The 23,122-nt window shown below is 43.5% G+C and overlaps 1 protein-coding gene and 1 non-coding gene across 2 annotated transcripts in view; both read right to left on the bottom strand.

Annotated features, from left to right (window-relative positions):
- The window catches only part of LOC126176441 (UPF0489 protein C5orf22 homolog), a 148,167-nt gene that overhangs the window by 47,877 nt on the left and 77,168 nt on the right, over positions 1 to 23,122 (bottom strand). The window contains exon 2 of the mRNA XM_049923598.1: positions 18,494 to 18,639. Coding sequence (XP_049779555.1) covers positions 18,494 to 18,639 — 146 coding nt within the window. The remainder of the gene's footprint in view (positions 1 to 18,493; positions 18,640 to 23,122) is intronic.
- Positions 13,929 to 14,002, bottom strand: Trnat-ugu (transfer RNA threonine (anticodon UGU)). Its single transcript has one exon. It is a non-coding gene; the product is annotated as a tRNA-Thr (tRNA).

Here is a 23,122-nt window from a genome sequence, read left to right as displayed (position 1 = left end):
AACAACACGGTGAAATTCTGCAATACGCTTTTGCGACACAAATATCGCGCGCAGGGAAATTAGCCGTGTTTAACTTACGAATTTTCATCACTGTTGCTTTTAATTACAATACTATATTAGCTGAGAACGAGAGCATTTATGCTTTCCGTCTGGTCCCCTAAGCAGCGTGCAGTATTGGAGTTTGCCGAGTATTATTTTATTCTCTTTAAAAATTAAATACCATTCTAAGCTATATTGTTCCTCTGCTCGTCTCTTTTTACGTCGTAACTGCAACTACTCACATCACTGCAGGTTAGTTGGACTGGCTGGCTGACCAGTGCTGTCCAAGTTAAATGCGCCGGTAAAGCTGTTGTTCTGTATTATCGCTCAGTCATGCGCACCTAACACACAGCATGAAACGTATACCCATTGACGTACTTGATTGTACTCGAGGCGGCTTTGCTTACGTTCCAAGCGAAACGAAATCCAATGAGAGTCCAGCAAACGCGGAAGAATACATGGTGTAATGTTTACATAAGATTTGTTCTTATAATGAACACAGAATAGATATTAAAGTCATCTGAGAAACATATGATGTGGCAACCAATACAAATCTCTGAGTTGTTAACATACAACATAAACCATAAAAGGCCCAATTACACTTCCATTAGACGCTCCTGCGATTACCTCCTCATCTATGTCAATCGCTAAAGGCAAATTCACGTAGTCTAACAGCAGTGATAACAGAAATACCTGAAAGATTTTTTTCGTTCTGTAATTCAATAAATGCATTTCGACCACGTTCCTTATACTTTGCTCTACATCGTACACCAGACATGTGTAGTGATTCGTGCCATTCGTAGACGGGCATGTATCACTTACGTCAAATATAGAGGTTACAGTAAAGATGTGTGTGATCGCAGTTAGTTTGTGCACATTGGGCCACGTACTGTGGGAAAGTATTACTCGACAGGTGCGGTGCCTACCTGCTGGAGATCATTTGTAATCTGTGTGGGGCAAGGAGGAACGAAGCAGCTCTGGTACCATAGAACATCTCCAGCACCAAAGAAGACGAATATGATGTTTATCAGCGATTGTTGTTATATACTATTCAGAGGCAGACAGAATGTTAACGAGAAGTCTTTGAGACGGTAATATTAATTGGTTGCCATGCAACTTTTTGTGAACGTTTGTGATAATATATAGAGTTAACTGGAATGAATGTACTCGTTGTTTAAGTAGAGAAGCAGCGCTTTGTTTTATAGCCACTGTACTTACAGAAATCAGCAGGGGAGAAAGAAGTTCGATGCCGAGGAGGAACAGGACACAGCCTAGCTGGACCCTGAGGTAAATCACTAGAGTTTCAAGGTTGAATATCTACACCTATCTAATGAAGGAGTGATGAGGCGGTGGTGTTAGGTGTAGCTGCACGGAGTAATCGGTCTAGGAATGACGTAGCTCAAGCAGTCAAAACATCGACACTCTAGCTAAATACAGCAGTCATCAGACACTAACACCACCCCACGTGGCGACCGTATGGTTATAAGTGAAAAGTGGCAGATAAAATACAGATGGAAAGGAAGAAATTCTGTAATAAATCAGCATAGTGAAGACATGCTACCAAGGGCCACACACCGTCAGGTGGCTTGCGGAGTATGGATGTAGATGCAGAACAAACAACAACGTCGATGCACCTTGGCATACAGCATCTTCTAAAACGACGAAACACGCAGCCGTAGACGGCCCATCCAACGCCAGAGCACGGTCTACACCATCGCGACGCCAGCATGCAGTCTGAACCACTGCGTAGTCATCACACATTCATCGGCGGCCAGACCATCACCAGCACGCAATACCACTACGGGGGAGGTAGAACAGTGTTTCATTTCAAAATTGTTTTTGTGGGTGTAGTGCGGTGATTCGGCAATATTTGTGTTTTTGTTTATGCCGGCGATAGAAAGGAAAGTGTCGACAGATGTTAATATGGAAATGTTATTACAAAGACTGGAAGAAATACAGAGACAGTCAAATGAAAATTTTCACACTTAGAAAATCAGATTAAAAACACTCGTGAGCAAGTAATGGAAAACCAAAACAGACTGCGACAAGAATTAGAAACTCAGATTACAGACACTCATGAAGCGTTAGGGGCGCATTTAGGAATTAAGCTACATGAAAGTTTCAACTTGTTAAGAGAAGAAATACACACCGAAGTCTTGAAACAATGTGACTTAGTTCGCGAAGAGATACATGAACATATTAAAGTTTTGCATACATACGTAAATAGCTTACGCAACTTTTCAGAAACAGAAAAGTATTAGATATCAGATGCGCAAACGTGCAGAGCAATTTTAGAATAGAGAAGCGACTGCACAGATTCCTTTTATTCATACGATATACATTCAGGTTTGGAAGAAAAATGCAAGCACTGTTAGATCAAGAATTTCAGGAAACTTCACTCACTTTAGGAAATGGGCAGCTTTCAGGGCAGGAAGTCACTAACACCACCAATGAGTTTAAAAAACTATGGGACGAACTGGCAAAAACTAGAAGAGAATTAACAAAAAGTCAACTTAGAGGCAAATCTTTCCATGCAACAGAACTATTAGAGAAATTAAAGTTGGGAAGCGGAATGAACATTTATAAGCATTTTCCAAAGTTTAAACCAGATGGGGAAGCGCATCCAACATACTTACGGCGAGTGTTCTCAGGCATTACTACAAAAGTGGAAAAACTCTAGAAAGATAGATTTGTTTTGGAGAGTAAAGCAAATTAAAACCAAATGGAGACTGTGGATACTGAAATCTGTAGAAGCTGATTTAATTACGTTTATTCATCAAGGGGATGGACACTTCAGGGTACGAAAATGAGTTCAATATACGATAAATTTTACTACTTTAAGAAATTTAGTAAAAAAGTACTGTCTGTACTGCGTACATGTTTAACTTGCCAAAAAATGAAAAATAACAATCAAGCGATAACGCAGAAGTTATATCCGATAATACCTAAAGGTTTACATGAGCTCACGGCTGCTGATTTCTTCGGGCAATTACCAACGAGTAGAGGGGGCGAGCGAGGTAACATATTTGTACTAGCTGAGTATATCAAACTCTATCCTATTATACATGCCAACACAGAGAAGGTTTTTAGATGTCTAAATTAATATTTCTCGGAGATAGGAAAGCCACGTAGCTTGTTGACAGACACAGTTTGAGACAGACCCACAGTTTGAGAGTAAGGCCTTTAAAGATTTTTAGTATGGGAAAATGTTAGGCACATTCCTATCTCGAAATACCACGCGCGAAGTAACTCTTCCACGAAATAAGTTCATAGGTTATGTAGTAGTACCGTTCAGACATATTACTTAGGCAGAGAAAATACCAGATTCCGAGTAATACGTAATGAACTTCCACACTTATCTACTGGTTTACCTCCCATCGAATGATGCAAGGTAAATTCCTACGCGAGCCAATGTGGAAATTATTTAAATGACCGGACGATGATAATAACGTACATGGAGCCAACTTGGACGATGTTGTGAAAGAAAATTTACAACGAGCAGCAGGTAAACGGCTGCGTAAACAAGAAAAAGCTACGACACCTACCTTTGATGTGGACGAATTTCTACTATAGCTCACTTTTGAAGAACGAAACACACAAGTTTTCAATCGATGTAGCGGTCCTTTCAAAGTTTTAAATGTACCACACCCCAAAGCAATTTTTTTGGTCGATCCAGAAACAGGTCAAAGAAAAGTGATTATATAACACTGGTATGTTTAAGCAGTAAAAAACACCATTAAAATGAACTTTAGAAAGAAACACAGCAACAAAAAATATGTTCAAATGTGTGTGAAATCTTATGGGGCTTAACTGCTAAGGTCATCAGTCCCCAAGCTTACACACTACTTAACCTAAATTATCATAAGGACAAACACACACACCCATGCCCGAGGGAGGATTCGAACCTCCGCCGGGACTAGCCGCACAGTCCATGACTACAGCGCCTGAGACCGCTCGGCTAATCCCGCACGGCACAGCAACAACAAAGGTAGTTGTTAACGGTCAAAGTGTCTAAACAGGTACTGTCAACTGTTATTTAATCAACTGTTAAATAATCCTTTACTGTAAAATCGCTGACCAAACAGGTAGGTTACTTACCATCGTATGGCAAAAACATACGTTCCGTTTGTATGTGAATCATTTTTTTTTAAAGTGTCATTTATCATGGACAGCGATATCACCTCTATCACTATTGCCCGACTAATAGACTAAATATGATTCTTGTTAACTTTTGTAATAATTTGATGTGTTGTGTGTGGGTATGTGTTTAAATTTTATACGGGAGGTGTGGGATTTGTGCACACTACACGTCTCTCTCTTTCTCTCTCTCTCTCTCTCTCTCTCTCTCTCTCTTTCTTTCTCTCTCTCTTTCACTCACACACACACACACACACACACACACACATGCACACGCACACACATGCACAGGCACACACGCGCACACGCACACACACACGCGCACACGTGCACACGTGCACACACACACGCACACACACACACACATACATACACACACACGCGCGCGCGCGCGCGCGCGCGCGCACACACACACACACACACACACACATACGCGCGCACAAATCAAAAAAAGTTACGCATCACGGAACTTGTACAGAAAATTGGAATAGAGATCAACATATACATAATTTCCGTCCTTTTTATTGCTCATGAAAGCCGCACATTGCTTGTGGTATCACCAAACAGCGAGACCTTCGGAGGTGGTGATCCAGTACCTCTAATACCCAGTAGCACGTCCTCTTGCATTGATGCATGCCTGTATTCGTCGTGGCATATTACCCACAAGTTGATCAAGGCACTGTTGGTCCAGATTGTCCCACTCCTCAACGGCGATTCGGCGTAGATCCCTCAGAGTGGTTGGTGGGTCACGTCGTCCATAAATAGCCCTTTTCAATCTATCCCAGGCATGTTCGATAGGGTTCATGTCTGGAGAACATGCTGGCCACTCTAGTCGAGCGTTGTCGTTATCCTGAAGGAAGTCATTCATAAGATGTGCACGATGGTAGCGCGAACTGTCGTCCATGAAGACGAATGCCTGGCCAATATGATGCCGATATGGTTGCACTATCGATCGGAGGATGGCATTCACGTATCGTACAGCCGTTACGTCTGCCCCACATAATGCCACCCCAAAACATCAGGGAACCTCCACCTTGCTGCACTCGCTGGAGAGTGTCTAAGGCGTTCAGCTTGACCGGGTTGCCTCCAAACACGTCTCCGACGATTGTCTGGGTGAAGGCATATGTGACACTCATCGGTGAAGAGAACGTGGTGCCAGGCTTGAGCGGTCCATTCGGCATGTTGTTGGGCCCATCTGTACCATGCTGCATGGTGTCGTGAATGCAAAGATGGACCTCGCTGTGGACGTAGGGAGTGAAATTGCGCATCATGAAGCCTATTGCGCTCAGTTTGAGTCGTAACACGACGTCCTGTCGTTGCACGAAAGGCATTATTCAACAAGGTGGCGCTGCTGTTAGGGTTCCTCCGAGCCACCATCCACTGCAGTAGCAGCCCTTGGGTGGCCTGAGCGAGGCATGTCATCGATAGTTCCTCTCTCTCTGTATCTCCTCCATGTCCGAACAACATCGCTTTGGTTCACTCCTAGACGACTTGTTGAGAGACCTTCCTGGCACAAAGTAACAATCCGGAAGCGATCGAACCGCGGTATTGACCGTCTAGGCATGGTTGAACTACAGACAACACGAGCCGTGTACCTCCTTCCTGGTGGAATGACTGGAACTGATTGGCGGTCGTAACTCCACCGTCTAATATTCGCTGCCCATGCATTGTTGCTTACATCTTTGGGCGGGTTTAGTGACATCTCTGAACAGTCAAACGGACTGTGTCTTTGATACAATATTCACAGTAAACGTCCATCTTCAGGAGTTCTGGGAACTGGGAGGACGCAAAACTTTTTTTGTGTGTGTGTATATATACATCTACAGACTATGCACAGACTAAGATGATTTTGGGCTAGCTTGTAATTGTTTCAAGGGGAGAAAGGAATAGGGCAGGGTATCCTACTAATAAGCTTGATATAGAAACGATAAGCCAACGCTAAGTAGGAAAAGGAGTTCTGGAAGGAGGAAAATAGACAGGAGAACTCGTAGTAGAAAAGCTAGAGTTTCATGGAGGGGGGGGGGGGGGTTAAGCCTTAATATGAGGTGAAGTGAAAGTGAAAGGAGAGAAGTACTGAAGTACTCAATAAAGTAGTAGAAAAGGAGGGTGAGGTACTTCAAGTTGTGAGTTATGGGTAAGTAATCCCAAAAGAAGGGAGCTTATGCCAGGTTCGGGTGGGCACAAGGAAGGAAGGACCCCCAACCACTTCAGAAGAAAGAACAGGTACATCGCTCTGACGACGCCTATGAAATAAGAAAAAAGAGTATTGATCCCCAGAAAGATAGCCTTCAGTGATGGAGAAATGCTTAAGAGCAATATTCGCGAAGAGAAAACAGGCCGCTTATTTTTCAAAGTATCATCCTAGGGTCCTCCTTAAGGGGCTCCGGAAAGGCTCAAAATCATGAAAAGTTCAATTTTTACTTTTTTGCGTTTTCTGAATCTGCAGACTATTACCTTTTAATAGATATATAATTTATTCAATCCCGAAGACTACAACTATTTTTAAATTTTTTTTGAAATGTGTTCTACATGGGCGTGACCCACTGTGGCGCTGTTAAACTGCTGTCAAATGGTGTTATTATTAACGTCCGTGTTCATCAGGTACATTTTAGTGATGTGAGATAAAGTATGTGTTGTGGCTAACCTGTGATGGTTCAATATATATCGCTGGTGTGATTGTCGATTGTTTCATGTTTATTTACTCTGTCGTTATCTCGAAAATATTCGTAATTAATTCTGTTTCTTGAGTCTCTGTTTTGTTGAAGTATAATAATGAGTAAAAGTAAAGTTGCTGTTGCGACTTTCAATGATGGCAACATTGTAAGGTGCAAGGTATTTAGAAATATGGGAATGAAGATAGGTTCTAACATGGTACGAGCGATGCTTGCTTTAGACAAGGAACGCCTTCGGGCTGCAGACAGGGCTGTAAAGAGTCTAGAAATACAAGCAAGAGTAAACAGGAGGAGGAACAAGAGGAAGCTGGAGGAGGAGTTTGCAGAGGATGAAGATAATCCATCCTATGGACCTGGAATGCACTAAAAAGTTAATCCAATCTTTGTCGCTCGATTCCCAAAACTTTTATTTTCTCATACTAATTACATGTTTTCTAAGGATCTTCCAAACATATTTGTTTCAAACTTTCAGTAAATGTTACACAGTATCTTCTGCATAATTTAACACAGCCTTTTTCCAAAAAACTGTATATTTTTGAATATATAAATAAAAAATTGCAAAAAAATGTGAATTTTCATTACAATTGAAAAAAAAATCATCTTTAATAACTGAGCTAAAATTTTGTAAAATCCCTGTGTTAAGTTGTAGCCCATATTCCAATAAATAATCTGTAAAAAGTTCAACTTCCTACCTCAAATACTTTGTGAGGAAAGATGTAATTTATAAGCGTTATTTTAACATTGCAAGTATAGGGCGTTCCGGAGCCCCTTGAGCCATTTTGCACGATCACCGAAAGCTGAAATCTGGGTTGCAGTAGGCGGATTTCAGCCAGGAGCCTCTCCAATAAAGTTTTCATGTCTTAACCACTAAGCCACTTCATTAAGTACACACCAAAGTGTTACACGTTTTGTTTGCGTAATTCAAATTTTCTTACAAGAGTGTCTCTCAAGGAAGAAACCAAACACCGTTATTCGATTTAGGGTTGCGCAATACCAAGACGATAAACCACGTTCTCTATATTCGCTTCATTCTACACTGTCTTAGCCATTTGTCAGGTTACTTATTACCAGGTGTGTTCGGATCCTGCAATGTAATAAGAGACAGACGGGATGCGGCATCTCGGGATAGCCGGCACAGGAAGACAAAAGACTTGGCGTGGGAGTCTTTCGCCCAGGCCGCCAAGGCTGTACGCCTCGCCTACGGCTGAATATGACGTTGATAAAACAATGGGCGTCGCCTCACAGGGTAGCATACGAGAGTCACGTCGGTGCTAGCAGCAGTGCGGAGTACGGTTACAGGAAATTGGTTTCTTTCGTTGTCTCTAGACGCCGTCAGATCTGCATTGCTGGCATTTCAAACCATGAAGGCGGCATACAACAAATGTCAAACTGGCATGAGGTGTACTACATCATTGGATGTGCAAATGATTAGTATTCCAGCGTAACCGAACAAAGTACCGGGTGATGGTAATTAAGATGCAGCTACCCACAGAGGTCCAGTGTGGGCTGTGTTTACCGTATGCTAGCGAAACTTGGTATATGTTGTAATGCGTTAATGCGGAAGCTATTTATGCTGGAAAAAAATTGTTCTAATTTTGAGGACCAGATGCAAATCTGGCGCTGTGAATGTGAGAAAGCCGTATAGAAATGTTTTCATCTGTAATAGAATGGGTTGTGGGCATAACAAGTGAGAAAGGTATAATGTTGATTTTATCATTAACTGCCGCTTATACTGTTTGTTCAGTATAAGCACAGCAGACGTCGATGAGATGCTGCATCCGTAAAACGACGTGATCAATAGTTGCTCCCAGAAGTTCTGGTGGAATCTGAGCAATTTGTTCCTGTATACTGGCCTTCAGATCAGGTACAGACCGAACATGCCTCTGGCTGACGCGTTTTTTTAGATACCCCTGAGCCGAAAGTTAGAAAGATTCAGATCAGGTGATCTTACAGGTCATGCATCTGGAAAACCTCTGGAGATAACACATTCGTGGAAGATTGCATTGAGGAGATCTTTGACTGGGCGAGCGACGTGAGGTGTTGCCCCGTCTAGCATGAAAACTATGGTTTCCACACAGAGTTGCGCTCCTCCTAAGGAGGAATCACATACTGTACAAGTCTTTATAGTGTGCAGACGTCACAGTACACCTGATAGGCCCTCTGGGTGTATTCTCTTCGAAGAAGAACTGACCGAGACTAAATGTGGTTGTGAATCTACACCAAACAGTCGCATACGGCGAGTGCAATGGCTCTTCAAGCATAACACGCAGTTTAGCAACACCCCAAATTAAGCAGTTCACTGCACCCTGTAATGAAAAATGTGCCCCGCCACCGCACAGAATATTGCCCGGCCACATGCCATCAACTTCGGTCCATACCAGAAGACTGAAGAGCAAATACAGAACGTTGTTGCGGGCCACGAGTTTTCAGTTGCTGCACTGTCTGGCTCTTGAGCGGGCAGCAGTGTAAAATAACCGCAAAACTATCCATGCTGTCGACGATGGGATGGACAATTATCATGACACTGCACGAGCACCAGCACTGCCCGGAGCACGTGCTGCATGTTCAGTTACAGCAACAACAATCTTGTCAATAACCTCCAACAGGATGGGACGCCTGCCCCTTCCAGGTGCCACAGCAAGCTCAGCCGTATTCTCGAATTTAATTATCATCTTCTTTAAACCATATAATGACGTCGGGCCCTTCCCCGGACCTTTCAGTCGGCGAGATACTCTCTCAGTGCAGCACTGTAATTGCTGCCGTTCACATAAAACAGTTTCACTAATAGTGCACGGTCCCACTTCTCGAAAGCTATACTGTTCACTCACGTTATGGCTTCTCATATGATAGATATCTGTCCTACATACAGCGCCAGATTTGCACCTGGTGGCCAACATTTGAACAAATTCTTTTAGAGCGTAAATTTGTTTCGCATTAATTCATCAGCATATCTACCAAGTTTCGCAGCAAAATGATAATTACAGCCCACATTGGACCTCTACAAATACACTCCTGGAAATGGAAAAAAGAACACATTGACACCGGTGTGTCAGACCCACCATACTTGCTCCGGACACTGCGAGAGGGCTGTACAAGCAATGATCACACGCACGGCACAGCGGACACACCAGGAACCGCGGTGTTGGCCGTCGAATGGCGCTAGCTGCGCAGCATTTGTGCACCGCCGCCGTCAGTGTCAGCCAGTTTGCCGTGGCATACGGAGCTCCATCGCAGTCTTTAACACTGGTAGCATGCCGCGACAGCGTGGACGTGAACCGTATGTGCAGTTGACGGACTTTGAGCGAGGGCGTATAGTGGGCATGCGGGTGGCCGGGTGGACGTACCGCCGAATTGCTCAACACGTGGGGCGTGAGGTCTCCACAGTGCATCGATGTTGTCGCCAGTGGTCGGCGGAAGGTGCACGTGCCCGTCGACCTGGGACCGGACCGCAGCGACGCACGGATGCACGCCAAGACCGTAGGATCCTACGCAGTGCCGTAGGGGGCCGCACCGCCACTTCCCAGCAAATTAGGGACACTGTTGCTCCTGGGGTATCGGCGAGGACCATTCGCAACCGTCTCCATGAAGCTGGGCTACGGTCCCGCACACCGTTAGGCCGTCTTCCGCTCACGCCCCAACATCGTGCAGCCCGCCTCCAGTGGTGTCGCGACAGGCGTGAATGGAGGGACGAATGGAGACGTGTCGTCTTCAGCGATGAGAGTCGCTTCTGCCTTGGTGCCAATGATGGTCGTATGCGTGTTTGGCGCCGTGCAGGTGAGCGCCACAATCAGGACTGCATACGACCGAGGCACACAGGGCCAACACACGGCATCATGGTGTGGGGAGCGATCTCCTACACTGGCCGTACACCACTGGTGATCGTCGAGGGGACACTGAATAGTGCACGGTACATCCAAACCGTCATCGAACCCATCGTTCTACCATTCCTAGACCGGCAAGGGAACTTGCTGTTCCAACAGGACAATGCACGTCCGCATGTATCCCGTGCCACCCAACGTGCTCTAGAAGGTGTAAGTCAACTACCCTGGCCAGCAAGATCTCCGGATCTGTCCCCCATTGAGCATGTTTGGGACTGGATGAAGCGTCGTCTCACGCGGTCTGCACGTCCAGCACGAACGCTGGTCCAACTGAGGCGCCAGGTGGAAATGGCATGGCAAGCCGTTCCACAGGACTACATCCAGCATCTCTACGATCGTCTCCATGGGAGAATAGCAGCCTGCATTGCTGCGAAAGGTGGATATACACTGTACTAGTGCCGACATTGTGCATGCTCTGTTGCCTGTGTCTATGTGCCTGTGGTTCTGTCAGTGTGATCATGTGATGTATCTGACCCCAGGAATGTGTCAATAAAGTTTCCCCTTCCTGGGACAATGAATTCATGGTGTTCTTATTTCAATTTCCAGGAGTGTAGATGCACTTTAATTACAACCACTTGGTAGGCAGGAGTGACGTCATCTACATTTTGTATTTAAGGAAAGATTGTGCAGTGGTTTTCTCAGCCAGAAATCTCATTAAAATGTTGCCTTTTGGTAGAAGATCGTGTTATGTCTCTTGTAAGGAGGATAGTCGGAGTTCTAGAGCGGCAGGATCGTCAAATACCGTGACTGCAGTTTCTCGTTCCGCGATATCGGTCGGCATCCCTGGCCTGTCAAGGGAACACAGAATCGATGGATTCACGAACACAATACTCAACGCAGCGCACGATTTCAGTGGCCCCACCCGACTAGTGGCCGTGCACCACCACATAGCCACATGACGCACCTTGAGCCTGTGTATGGACTAATTTGCAGCAAAATATAAGACGTGCATTCAAGTTATAGCACCTCCGATTTTTTTCGCACAAACTAATCACACATAGCTGTAAACCTGTGTCATTCTGCAGCAACAAACACTTTTCACAACGTCGGCGCCATGGTTTCACGCCCGTTGCGAACGCTTCTCTAGGTGTCTGATCTGAGCACTGGAAAATCGCCGAAGCAATAGCGGCGCGGCTAGTGAATATGCGACCATAGAGGATTGTCTTTCATCGTTGTAAACAGCTAAAAATCGCCAGGAGCCAGGTCAAGCGAGTAGGGAGCATGAGAATTCACTTCAAAGTTGTTACCACGGAGAAACTGCAGCGTGGCGTGCGCCCGATGCGCTTTTGATTTGTCTTTGTGAAAGAGCACGCGTGCGGCCTTTCCTGGCTATTTTTCACGCAATGCTGGAAGGATCTTGTGCTTCAAATCTTCTTGGTAGGATGCACCTGTCACCGTAGCGCTCTTTGAAACACAATGAGCAAGCACTACGCCATCGCTGTCCCAGAACATGGCCACCGTCATTATTTCAGCATCGGCGCTTACTCTAATTGCTTTCTGTGGTTGTGAAATTGTGTGCTTCCATTGAGCTACCAGGCGCTTCGTTTCAGGACTGAAAAATGGCTACCGTGTCTCGTCCTTATCACAATCGCTCATGTTATCATCACGCGTCAACATTGTCTGGCAACAAGCCGCGCGCGTAGCTTTGTGGTCGTCCGTCAGCATTCGTGGCACCCGAACGAGGACACTTTTCGCATTTTCTGGTCTGCATGCAAGATTGTCTGCAGATTCCCCACGGAAATGCCAACTGTGGAGGCGATGTGTCCCACACTCATTCGGCGATCCTCCGAAACAACTTTCTCCACTTGCTCGATCAGGTCGTCAGACAGGCTGGTGTAAGGACGATATTGTCTTGTTTCTCCTCACACGGCGTACTGCCTCCTTTGAACTGCCGCACGTACGAACTCACATTAGACATATCCATGACACCATCACCGTATGACTTACTCAAATGGCGATGTCTATGTCACGCCACGCAAACGGAGAAAACAAATGTTTACACGCTGTTGTGGTAATGAAAACGTCTCCTTGTGAAGCATCAAATTCAGTCTCACTCTAGACACTGTCGCTGTAGTTCTGTCTGCCTTGCAGTTCTGTCATCTCTGTCTCGCATTCACAATGAATGTACACGTATTTTGAAACAAACCGAATGTTTCTATCCGTTCCCAGTGCTGAGGACAAAATCAGAGTTGTTTTAACTAGAATGCACTTCGTATATCCACACGGACAGTACGGCGACGTCTGGACCATCATGGACCATGAAGAAGGCAACCGCTGTCGTGGCTCCCCGTCGCCGCGCGGGATTAGCCGAGCGGTCTCAGGCGCTACAGTCATGGACTGTGCGGCTCATCCCGGCGGAGGTTCGAGTCCTCCCTCGGGCATGGGTGTGTGTGTTTGTCCTTAGGATAATTTAGGTTAAGTTCAAATGGCTCTGAGCACTATGGGACTTAACTGCTGAGGTCATGAGTCCCCTAGAACTTAGAATTACTTAAACCTAACTAACCTAAGGACATCACACACATCCATGCCCGAGGCAGGATTCGAACCTGCGACCGTTGCGGTCGCGCGGTTCCAGACTGTAGCGCCTAGGTTAAGTAGTGTGTAAGCTTAGGAACTGACGACCTTAGCAGTTAAGTCCCATAAGATTTCACACACACATTATTATGTGGCTTCCCTTCATATGGCAACAAAGAGAGGTGCCCAGAGACCGGAATAGGGACAGGAGTGGCAACACGTCACCTTTTCAGACGACTGCCAGTTCTGCCTACAGTATCACAATGGACGCATCCATATGTGGAAGCTCCGACGAGAACGAACATTGCCGGATTGCATTCTTGGTTATCATATGGAACCAGCACTTGGCGTGATGGTATGTGGCACCACTGCGTACACAACACGATCGTCTCTGGTTTGCATAGCCGGTGTATTTGACAGCAGCTGCTAAATGTATAAGGTGTTGCGGCTGATGACAGCACACTATCTCCGAGACGTTATCTTACAACAGTATAACGCAAAACCGTATCTGCACGTACTGTCCCGTCCTGCCTCGGTACACAGGGTGTTCGGCTGTTGACTTGATCACCACGTTCATCATATCTCACACCCACTGATAACATCTGGTAATGTAAATGATGACTAACTGAAACCCTCAGCTGCCGACAGGTGTTGTTGATATACCTCGATGTAGACAGCTGAAAATGTGTACCCCGACCGGGACTCGAACCCGGGATCTCCTGCTTACAAGGCAGACGCTCTATCCATCTGAGCCACCGAGGACACAGATGAATAGCGCGACTGAAGGGACTTATCCCTTGCACGCTTCCCGAGAGACTCACATTCCCAACTGCCCACAATTCTACATATGTGATGTACCTTTATAGACCTTTGTCATACGACCGAGGCACACAGGGCCAACACCCGGCATCATGGTGTGGGGAGCGATCTCCTACACTGGCCGTACACCACTGGTGATCGTCGAGGGGACACTGAATAGTGCACGGTACATCCAAACCGTCATCGAACCCATCGTTCTACCATTCCTAGACCGGCAAGGGAACTTGCTGTTCCAACAGGACAATGCACGTCCGCATGTATCCCGTGCCACCCAACGTGCTCTAGAAGGTGTAAGTCAACTACCCTGGCCAGCAAGATCTCCGGATCTGTCCCCCATTGAGCATGTTTGGGACTGGATGAAGCGTCGTCTCACGCGGTCTGCACGTCCAGCACGAACGCTGGTCCAACTGAGGCGCCAGGTGGAAATGGCATGGCAAGCCGTTCCACAGGACTACATCCAGCATCTCTGCGATCGTCTCCATGGGAGAATAGCAGCCTGCATTGCTGCGAAAGGTGGATATACACTGTACTAGTGCCGACATTGTGCATGCTCTGTTGCCTGTGTCTATGTGCCTGTGGTTCTGTCAGTGTGATCATGTGATGTATCTGACCCCAGGAATGTGTCAATAAAGTTTCCCCTTCCTGGGACAATGAATTCACGGTGTTCTTATTTCAATTTCCAGGAGTGTAATTATTGTACACCTTTGTAAGTAGTAGTGTTTATATTTTCATGCATATATAGCTAATATGTAGATAGTGTTACTGGAGCCAGTTGCTGTCAAAACATTTAATATTACTTCTGTGCCGTTCATGCCAAACCACTGTTACACTGCGTGTTAGATTACATTACTGCCTTGTGTCTTATTTGCAAAACAGAATTTCAGTATCAACTAGTAGTTAGTTTTCTTTACAAGCGGTGTTAGTACTTGATACAACTTACCTAAACAGGCTGGCAACCGTTTCCTTGTAGGTAATTGCAGTTTATTTATAACTAATAGAATCTTGGTTCGAATCCCGTTCATTCTGCTGTTGCTCTCTTTCAATAGCAATATTCCGAGAAACGAAAATAAGTATCTTACCCATTATACACATCATCATCATCATCATCATCATCATCATCATCATTTAAGACTGATTATGCCTTTCAGCGTTCAGTCTGGAGCATAGCCCCCCTTATACAGTTCCTCCATGATCCCCTATTCAGTGGTAACATTGGTGCCTCTTCTGATGTTAAACCTATTACTTCAAAATCATTCTTAACCGAATCCAAGTACCTTCTCCTCGGTCTGCCCCGACTCCTCCTACCCTCTACTGCTGAATCCATGAGTCTCTTGGGTAACCTTGCTTCTCCCATGCGTGTAACATGACCCCACCATCTAAGCCTGTTCGCCCTGACTGCTACATCTATAGAGTTCATTCCCAGTTTTTCTTTGATTTCCTCATTGTGGACACCCTCCTGCCATTGTTCCCATCTACTAGTACCTGCAATCATCCTAGCTACTTTCATATCCGTAACCTCAACCTTGTTGATAAGGTAACCTGAATCCACCCAGCTTTCGCTCCCATACAACAAAGTTGGTCGAAAGATTGAACGGTGCACAGATAACTTAGTCTTGGTACTGACTTCCTTCTTGCAGAAGAGAGTAGATCGTAGCTGAGCGCTCACTGCATTAGCTTTGCTACACTCGCTTCCAGTTCTTTCACTATGTTGCCATCCTGTGAGAATATGCATCCTAAGTACTTGAAACCGTCCACCTGTTCTAACTTTGTTCCTCCTATTTGGCACTCAATCCGTTTATATTTCTTTCCCACTGACATTACTTTAGTTTTGGAGATGCTAATCTTCATACCATAGTCCTTACATATCTGATCTAGCTCTGAAATATTACTTTGCAAACTTTCAATCGAATCTGCCATCACAACTAAGTCATCCGCATATGCAAGACTGCTTATTTTGTGTTCACATATCTTAATCTCACCCAGACAGTCTATTGTTTTCAACATATGATCCATAAATAATATGAACAACAGTGGAGACAGGTTGCAGCCTTGTCTTACCCCTGAAACTACTCTGAACCATGAACTCAATTTACCGTCAACTCTAACTGCTGCCTGACTATCCGTGTAAAGACCTTTAATTGCTTGCAAAAGTTTGCCTCCTATTCCATAATCTTGTAGAACAGACAATAACTTCCTCCTAGGAACCCGGTCATATGCCTTTTCTAGATCTATAAAGCATAGATACAATTCCCTGTTCCACTCATAACACTTCTCCATTATTTGCCGTAAGCTAAAGATCTGGTCCTAACAACCTCTAAGAGGCCTAAACGCACACTGATTTTCATCCAATTGGTCCTCAACTAATACTCGCACTTCCCTTTCAACAATACCTGAGAAGATTTTACCCACAACGCTGATTAAAGAGATACCTCTGTAGTTGTTACAATCTTTTCTGTTTCCATGTTTAAAGATTGGTGTGATTACTGCTTTTGTCCAATCTGATGGAACCTGTCCCAACGCCCAGGCCATTTCAATTATCCTGTGTAGCCATTTCAGACCTGACATTCCACTGTATTTGATGAGTTCCGACTTAATTTCATCCACCCCAGCTGCTTTATTGCACTGCAATCTATTGACCATTTTTTCCACTTCCTCAAATGTGATCCTATTTCCATCATCATTCCTATCCCATTCTACCTCGAAATCTGAAACATTATTGATCGCATTTTCACCTACATTGAGCAACTTTTCAAAATATTCCCTCCATCTGACAAGGCCCATTATACACACTCACGGTCAAATCGAATTCCTGTCACACGAGTAACATTATCGGCGCACTGCTAATTTAATAGCAGCCGGCAGTGTTATAACCGCTGCAACGAAAGTGGCAGCTGAATTTCGTATACGTACACAGAGAAGTACATGAACAGAACAACCATGGTAGAGCTGCTACCGCAAACCTCTTGTACACCAAGTGGTTGCGAAGAGGTTTCAACCTATTTGGCGAGTCTGTTGTTACACGTCTCTACCATCTCCGGGGAAACTCATGTTTCTTTGCGGTAAATAATGTAAGATTACAATTACAATTGAACAGGATTTAGAAAGACCAATCCGAAGGACGTTTCAGACTCCTTCGCTTGCCGAATGTGGCCCTCCACATACTAGATAAATGTTTCTTTTACTTTTCCCCGTCTCTGTATGCTTTCTTTCTTCAACCGTGGTATCACACTCACTGCAATCAAAGCGACTCCCAACAGTGGTGGCGCTTCGGCCCACTTCAAGTAAGCGAACTGCTCCTTTACGATTATGCTCACACAAATAACACATCTCAGGCGTCTCCTAACAGCATTGTTCACTGTATGTATCAATATCAATCTACAAGTGAATGTTTACACATTCGACAATTGCCAGTGGTCTCAGTCAACAGGGTCGTGGCAGCAAATTGTGTTTGCTAAATCAGCTCCCATGCCGCTAATATGAAACTTCCCGTGAGCTTAAAACTGGGCGCTTGAACTGGGAAATCCTCGTAGAGCTCACAAAATATCCACACGCTTCTAACGACCCCCTTTCCCAGCTGCAATCTTTCACCAAGAGTTTTAGCTGTACATAAGTTTTCCTGCATACCTTGCTTGCCTACTCCTAGCAGAACTGAAATTGCGAGGAAGGGTCGTGAATTGTGCCTGAATAGCTAAGTCGACAACAATAGAAAGCACACTGTTCACCATCACAAGAGAAGGAAACAAACTTGGAAAATACTGTGAGAGACTGGGTTACATCATAATGGGACAGATGTTCCGAACTCAGATATTGGACTGTAAGACGTCAAATGTAAAGAATATGCAGTGACAATTAAAATGCTTTGCTCCATCGGAATTCGGTCCCGAATTTCCTACTTACCCCGAGCAATCGTCGTAAATACCTCAACACATTTTCTAACCTGACTCATCGTTTCACTCTCACTATTGTCTGCATTTGTCTTCATAGACACATTAATTTCATTTCGGTGCACTTTTATTTCAATCCCTAAAAATAGTATCACAGAAGTTAGACTGACAAATATGGGTATAAGAAGGATACCTGTGAATAAACTGTGGATGATAGACAGAATATTTAAACTGATTGATAAAATAAGAAACACAGAAAAGCCCAGGAAAAGAAAATACTGCAAATTTCCCTAAACGGAAAAAAACTTAATTTATTTTGCTAAACGGCGCAGAAATCCATTAATGTTGGATCACACCGATGAATCAATGTAAAGAGTAACAACCGTAAAATATAGAAGAGTGCAACATGAAGTGAAGGGACAACATAAAATGAAGTGGATACTTTTCGAATACTTGAACAGTTACGCCGTCATGCGAGAATTACCCTAAACATATGGTGCGGTCTGCTAGAAAGAGTAGGATTTACCATTATCAACTAAATAACACTTACCTGAATAGTTTGTATTTGTCCCAGACAGTGTCTGCAGGCATGGATTTTGGAATCAGCATGTCCGGATGAGAGTCCAGGTGTATAATTGTGTTCCCAGTAAACGGGAGGTGCTTGGATCCAATGCAGCGATAAATGAAAGGCAATACCTGTGAGAAACCAATTCATATAGTACATCTATTTGATCCATGAATTTATTGTTCGCACTAAATGTACATGTTTAAAAGTAGCAATATTAAAAGATGATATTCTCTTAGAACATTTTGAGATCTCTGTTACATATAATTAAAAAGAGGGTCTCGAAACTTTTTGATATGTCAGTGGCAAATAAATATTCAGAGAGAAAGAAAAAATACCTACACAGAAATAAGCCCAGATACCAATAATGCCTAACCAAGTCAAACAGCATCAGCGGAATCACAATGCGTAAATGAACTGACTCTACTTAGCAACTATTGTGCTTAGCGGTTATACTTTCGAATAAATACTACCAAATTTCAGAGGGGAGGAAAGAAAGGCGTTGGGAAACCAAGAAGAATCTTCTATGTGAAGCTACTGAAGGTGAAATAATTCTTTTTGCACTTCAAAAACCCAAACATCTGTTCTACGTGTTTTGATAAAAATGTACAGTTCACTGGAAGTGAGCCTTGTACGCAAATTTCAGCAGCTCGTGGTCTTGTGATTAACACTGCTGACTTTCAATCACAGGGCCTTCCGTTCAATTCCCGGCCAGGCTGCGGAATTTCTCAGCTCGGGACTGGTAGTGTGTTGTCCTAATAGAAGCTCAAATAGTTATAGGTACGGCAAGCTGGCTAAAGCCGGAAATAAGTTCGGCCGAATTTTTTTCAAACCATCTAACAGTGTCCAGAAGGGATAGATTAAATACAATTGGTGGTGGAGTATTTATTGCTGTCAGAAGCAGTTTACCTTGTAGTGAAATTGAAGTACATAGTATGGTTAGAGGCTATACTTGACAATCGGACTAAAGTATTAATTGGATCGTTTTACAGGAGATATAGTTGCTCAACAGTTCCAAGAAAACTTGAGTCTTATTTCAAGTGGGTACCCCACTCATACAACTATAGTCGGTGGTGACTTCAATCTACCCTCGATACGCTGGAAAAATTATACGTTTAAAGCCGGTGGCAGGCTTAAAACGTCATCCGAAAGTCTGTCAATAGCACAGGCCACAGGAAAAAAATTTTTGTTATTAAAAATGGTAATTACCGCTTGCAGCTGGGAAAAAATAACTTTTTGCGATGGTAGTACTGAAAATAAAACCAATACAACAAAAATGTCGATCATAAGTAGTAATTACCATTAACTTACTGGCAGATTAAAACTATGTGCCTGACTGGGACTCGAACCTGAGATCTTTGGCCTTTCGCGGGCTAGTGCTCTACCGACTGAGCTATCCAAGCACAACTCATAACTCCCATTACAGCTTTATTACAGGCAATACGCCATCACCTACCTTTCAAACCAGAAAGTCCCAAGTTCAGGACCTGGCCAGGCACATAGTTTTAATCTGTCAGGAAGTTTTAGATCAGCGCCCACTCCGCTGTAGAACGAAAATTCATTCTTGAAGTAATTACCTTATTTAATAATTACATGAAAACTGCAGATCCATTCCACATTAAACTGTTGATAATAACTGTTCATGGCGAATTAAACCCGCTATAGTTGTAATCTCAAAGTTATTTTGTTTCTATTAAAGCATGTACGATACCCGGGTTTCAGGACACTAGTCCTATCTTCAGGGCTACTGTAACAAGTAATGGAAGCTACTTGGACACTGAACTAAAATATTTAAGATTAGAAGTGACGTTAAGGCTGGAATGGATTTTCTTCACCATGAACAATCCAAGAAACAGTTGTGGATGTATCATTGTTGCTACTAAGCTGCTTAGAAGGTTGCAGTGTCATTAGTTTTACTTACTAGCATAATATCGTTACGGACTTCAGTGTCATTAAAGGAAGGAATTTATTTTGGCATCTACGATTATAGCTCCCATGAAGTTCGGAATAGTCACCATCATAGTCGTTAAGTCATGTCGTTTATGATGGTCCTTGTTACGAATGTACTAACTGTAACTTCAAGGAATCTATAGGTGCCAAAACGCATAACTTTAGAGGGCCAAGATCCTAAAATTGCAATTTTTATTATAATTGACTGGATGAATTTAAAACGTGTATTGTCCGAAGAATGAAAGTGAACAGGAAGTACACAAAACATGTTTTATTGCAAACGATTGATACTAATCCACACATGTCACAGTTTTTTAAGTATAAACTTCTATACCTAAATGAAAAGCGTGTTATTTTACTATACGTTAGCTCTGTCTCTAAATAATACTCATACGAACGCCGCATTTTTCATTCAGTGATTTGAGATTACCTGTACATTCTCGTATGATTGAATCGCCGGTATCCAAAATGTTAGAAAATAAAGAAAGAAGTATTTTTATTCATACATCAAAAATGTTATGTTGTTGTTGTTGTGGTCTTCAGTCCTGAGACTGGTTTGATGCAGCTCTCCATGCTACTCTATCCTGTGCAAGCTTCTTCATCTCCCAGTACCTACTGCAACCTACATCCTTCTGAATCTATTGTTACTGAAACTCAAAAATCTGAGATAGAAAACAAGTCAGAAATATCGGAAACCCCAGTTGTATATCAATCAAAATTATCAGTAAACAATTGCGGTATTAATACTCAATGCAGGAAATAAATGTTAAAAACACTTACTCAATTTTGATGCAGATTATCACATTTTGCTTACCCACAAAACTTCATATCTGATTATGCTAATTGATTTACAGCATTATTTTCATTTTTTCCGGACTGACACACATCTGTAGTGGTTACTTTGCGGAGCAAAGGGAAGGAGCGTTCTACTGTAAATTCGTCAAGGATGTCGCTCAGCTATAATGTATCCGTGTTTATGTTGTTCTGGGAATGGAGGCCACAGCCCGCTCGTATAGATGCTGGACTTACTTTCTAAGTACGGTACAGCTGTTTGAATGATACTGAAAAATAATATGCCCATTAATGGTAAGTAACGTATATTTTCAACTGACTCGTTCCACATCATTTCGACAAAGAAATCGTTCGAGTAACCCATGAAAACATAACTACATAACCAATTAATTAACAAGCTAACTAACTGACCCATTTTTACAGTTCGAAAAGGGCTGCATGAGGAAGCGACAGAAGATATTGACGACTCTATTTCGACCATTTGATAAAAGTTCTAAACCAACTTGACTGCTGGACTGCGTCAAGATAGCCGCCGCGCGAAGGAAATGGCATAAATTTCCCTAAACTGCAAGAAAACTGAACAAACCGAGGTAATTTAGTTATTGATAAAACAACAGCATTTCCTGTCGTGCTCTGCTGTGCCAAATATGCTCTCACCTAATGCCAGAAGCACAATAAATAAAAGGTCCGTCCCCAGATGCGAGGAGGGGACAATACTCTCACCCCCCCCCCCTCCCAGCCAATCCCCCTCCCCACTCTTTGCGCACGCCCATGATCACACCATTTGTTCGTCCACATTTAAAACGTAAAATCTCAAGCTTGATGTAGCTATGAGACTTCATCAGCTCAGGCTTCAATGAGCGTAGTAAAACGGTCGTTGTCATACAGGTTGACGACAGATTGCTTTATCTGGGAAATATTTCCTCTCCCGAATTTCACTGCTCTGTCCTGTTAAGCCACCAATCTCCTTGTCCCCAGGCTCGCCCATTGTGCCTTGCGTCTTGACCTTCATGCGAAGAAACGAAAGTCCCTTTGGGACCATACAACGATTTGTGGAGTTCTACGACGGCATCGTGCTTTCTGCGTGTCTGGGAGCTATCTTAGGGACCCCTTGTATGGCCACATCAGAAATTTAAGGTGTTTTACAGGGGTTCAGATTTTTAATGTTGACCACTTATACAATTTTGAAGGAAATACAGCTTATTACTTACTCTTTCACAGATAATGAATCCAATATTCACCTGAGGAGAAATTTTGATGCAATTTATGTTGTGACTTTCCGCTCGGTCATTTATCAGAACTATTTCCGTGCGCTGTGCCATTGATGAATGTATTTAACAATCCATAAAAATCCAGTTGATATTAAAATCCCTTTTTTAAACATACGAAAATTATTATTTTTTTATCATGACGTGTGTGACAAATGTCCTCACTGTAATAATTTGTTTTTGTTTAGTCTACATAGAACAAACAGTTGTGTCTGCCATATTGTGTGTATTTATTAGTCTGTCGATGAAGTTTTGTAAATGCAGTTGCATGCTATGCAAAGATGATACAAGCGAATTCCTGCTCCTCTGCACTAAGTTCTTGTCAGTTTCTTCATACAGTTACAGCTGTTCTGGTGGTTTTGCCTAGTTTGTCGAAAACGATGTATACATAAATGTCATAAATGTCACAATAGATAAGGAATCCGAAAGGTCCACGAATGGACATTTCACTCAGCAGTGGAGTGTACGCAATTGCGAAATTCCCTGACAGATTAAAACTGCGTGCCGCTCTGTAGTTCGAATGTGGACCTTTGTAACTCGCATGCAATGTTCTAATCGACTACGCTTCCATACATGCCCGACGGTCAGTCGCATAGCTTCAATC

This window comes from Schistocerca cancellata, chromosome 3, assembly GCF_023864275.1.
Source record: "Schistocerca cancellata isolate TAMUIC-IGC-003103 chromosome 3, iqSchCanc2.1, whole genome shotgun sequence".
NCBI classification, from domain to species: Eukaryota; Metazoa; Arthropoda; class Insecta; order Orthoptera; family Acrididae; genus Schistocerca; species Schistocerca cancellata.
Note: the sequence above shows the minus strand (reverse complement) of the source record. Positions and strands in the feature narration are given on the sequence as shown.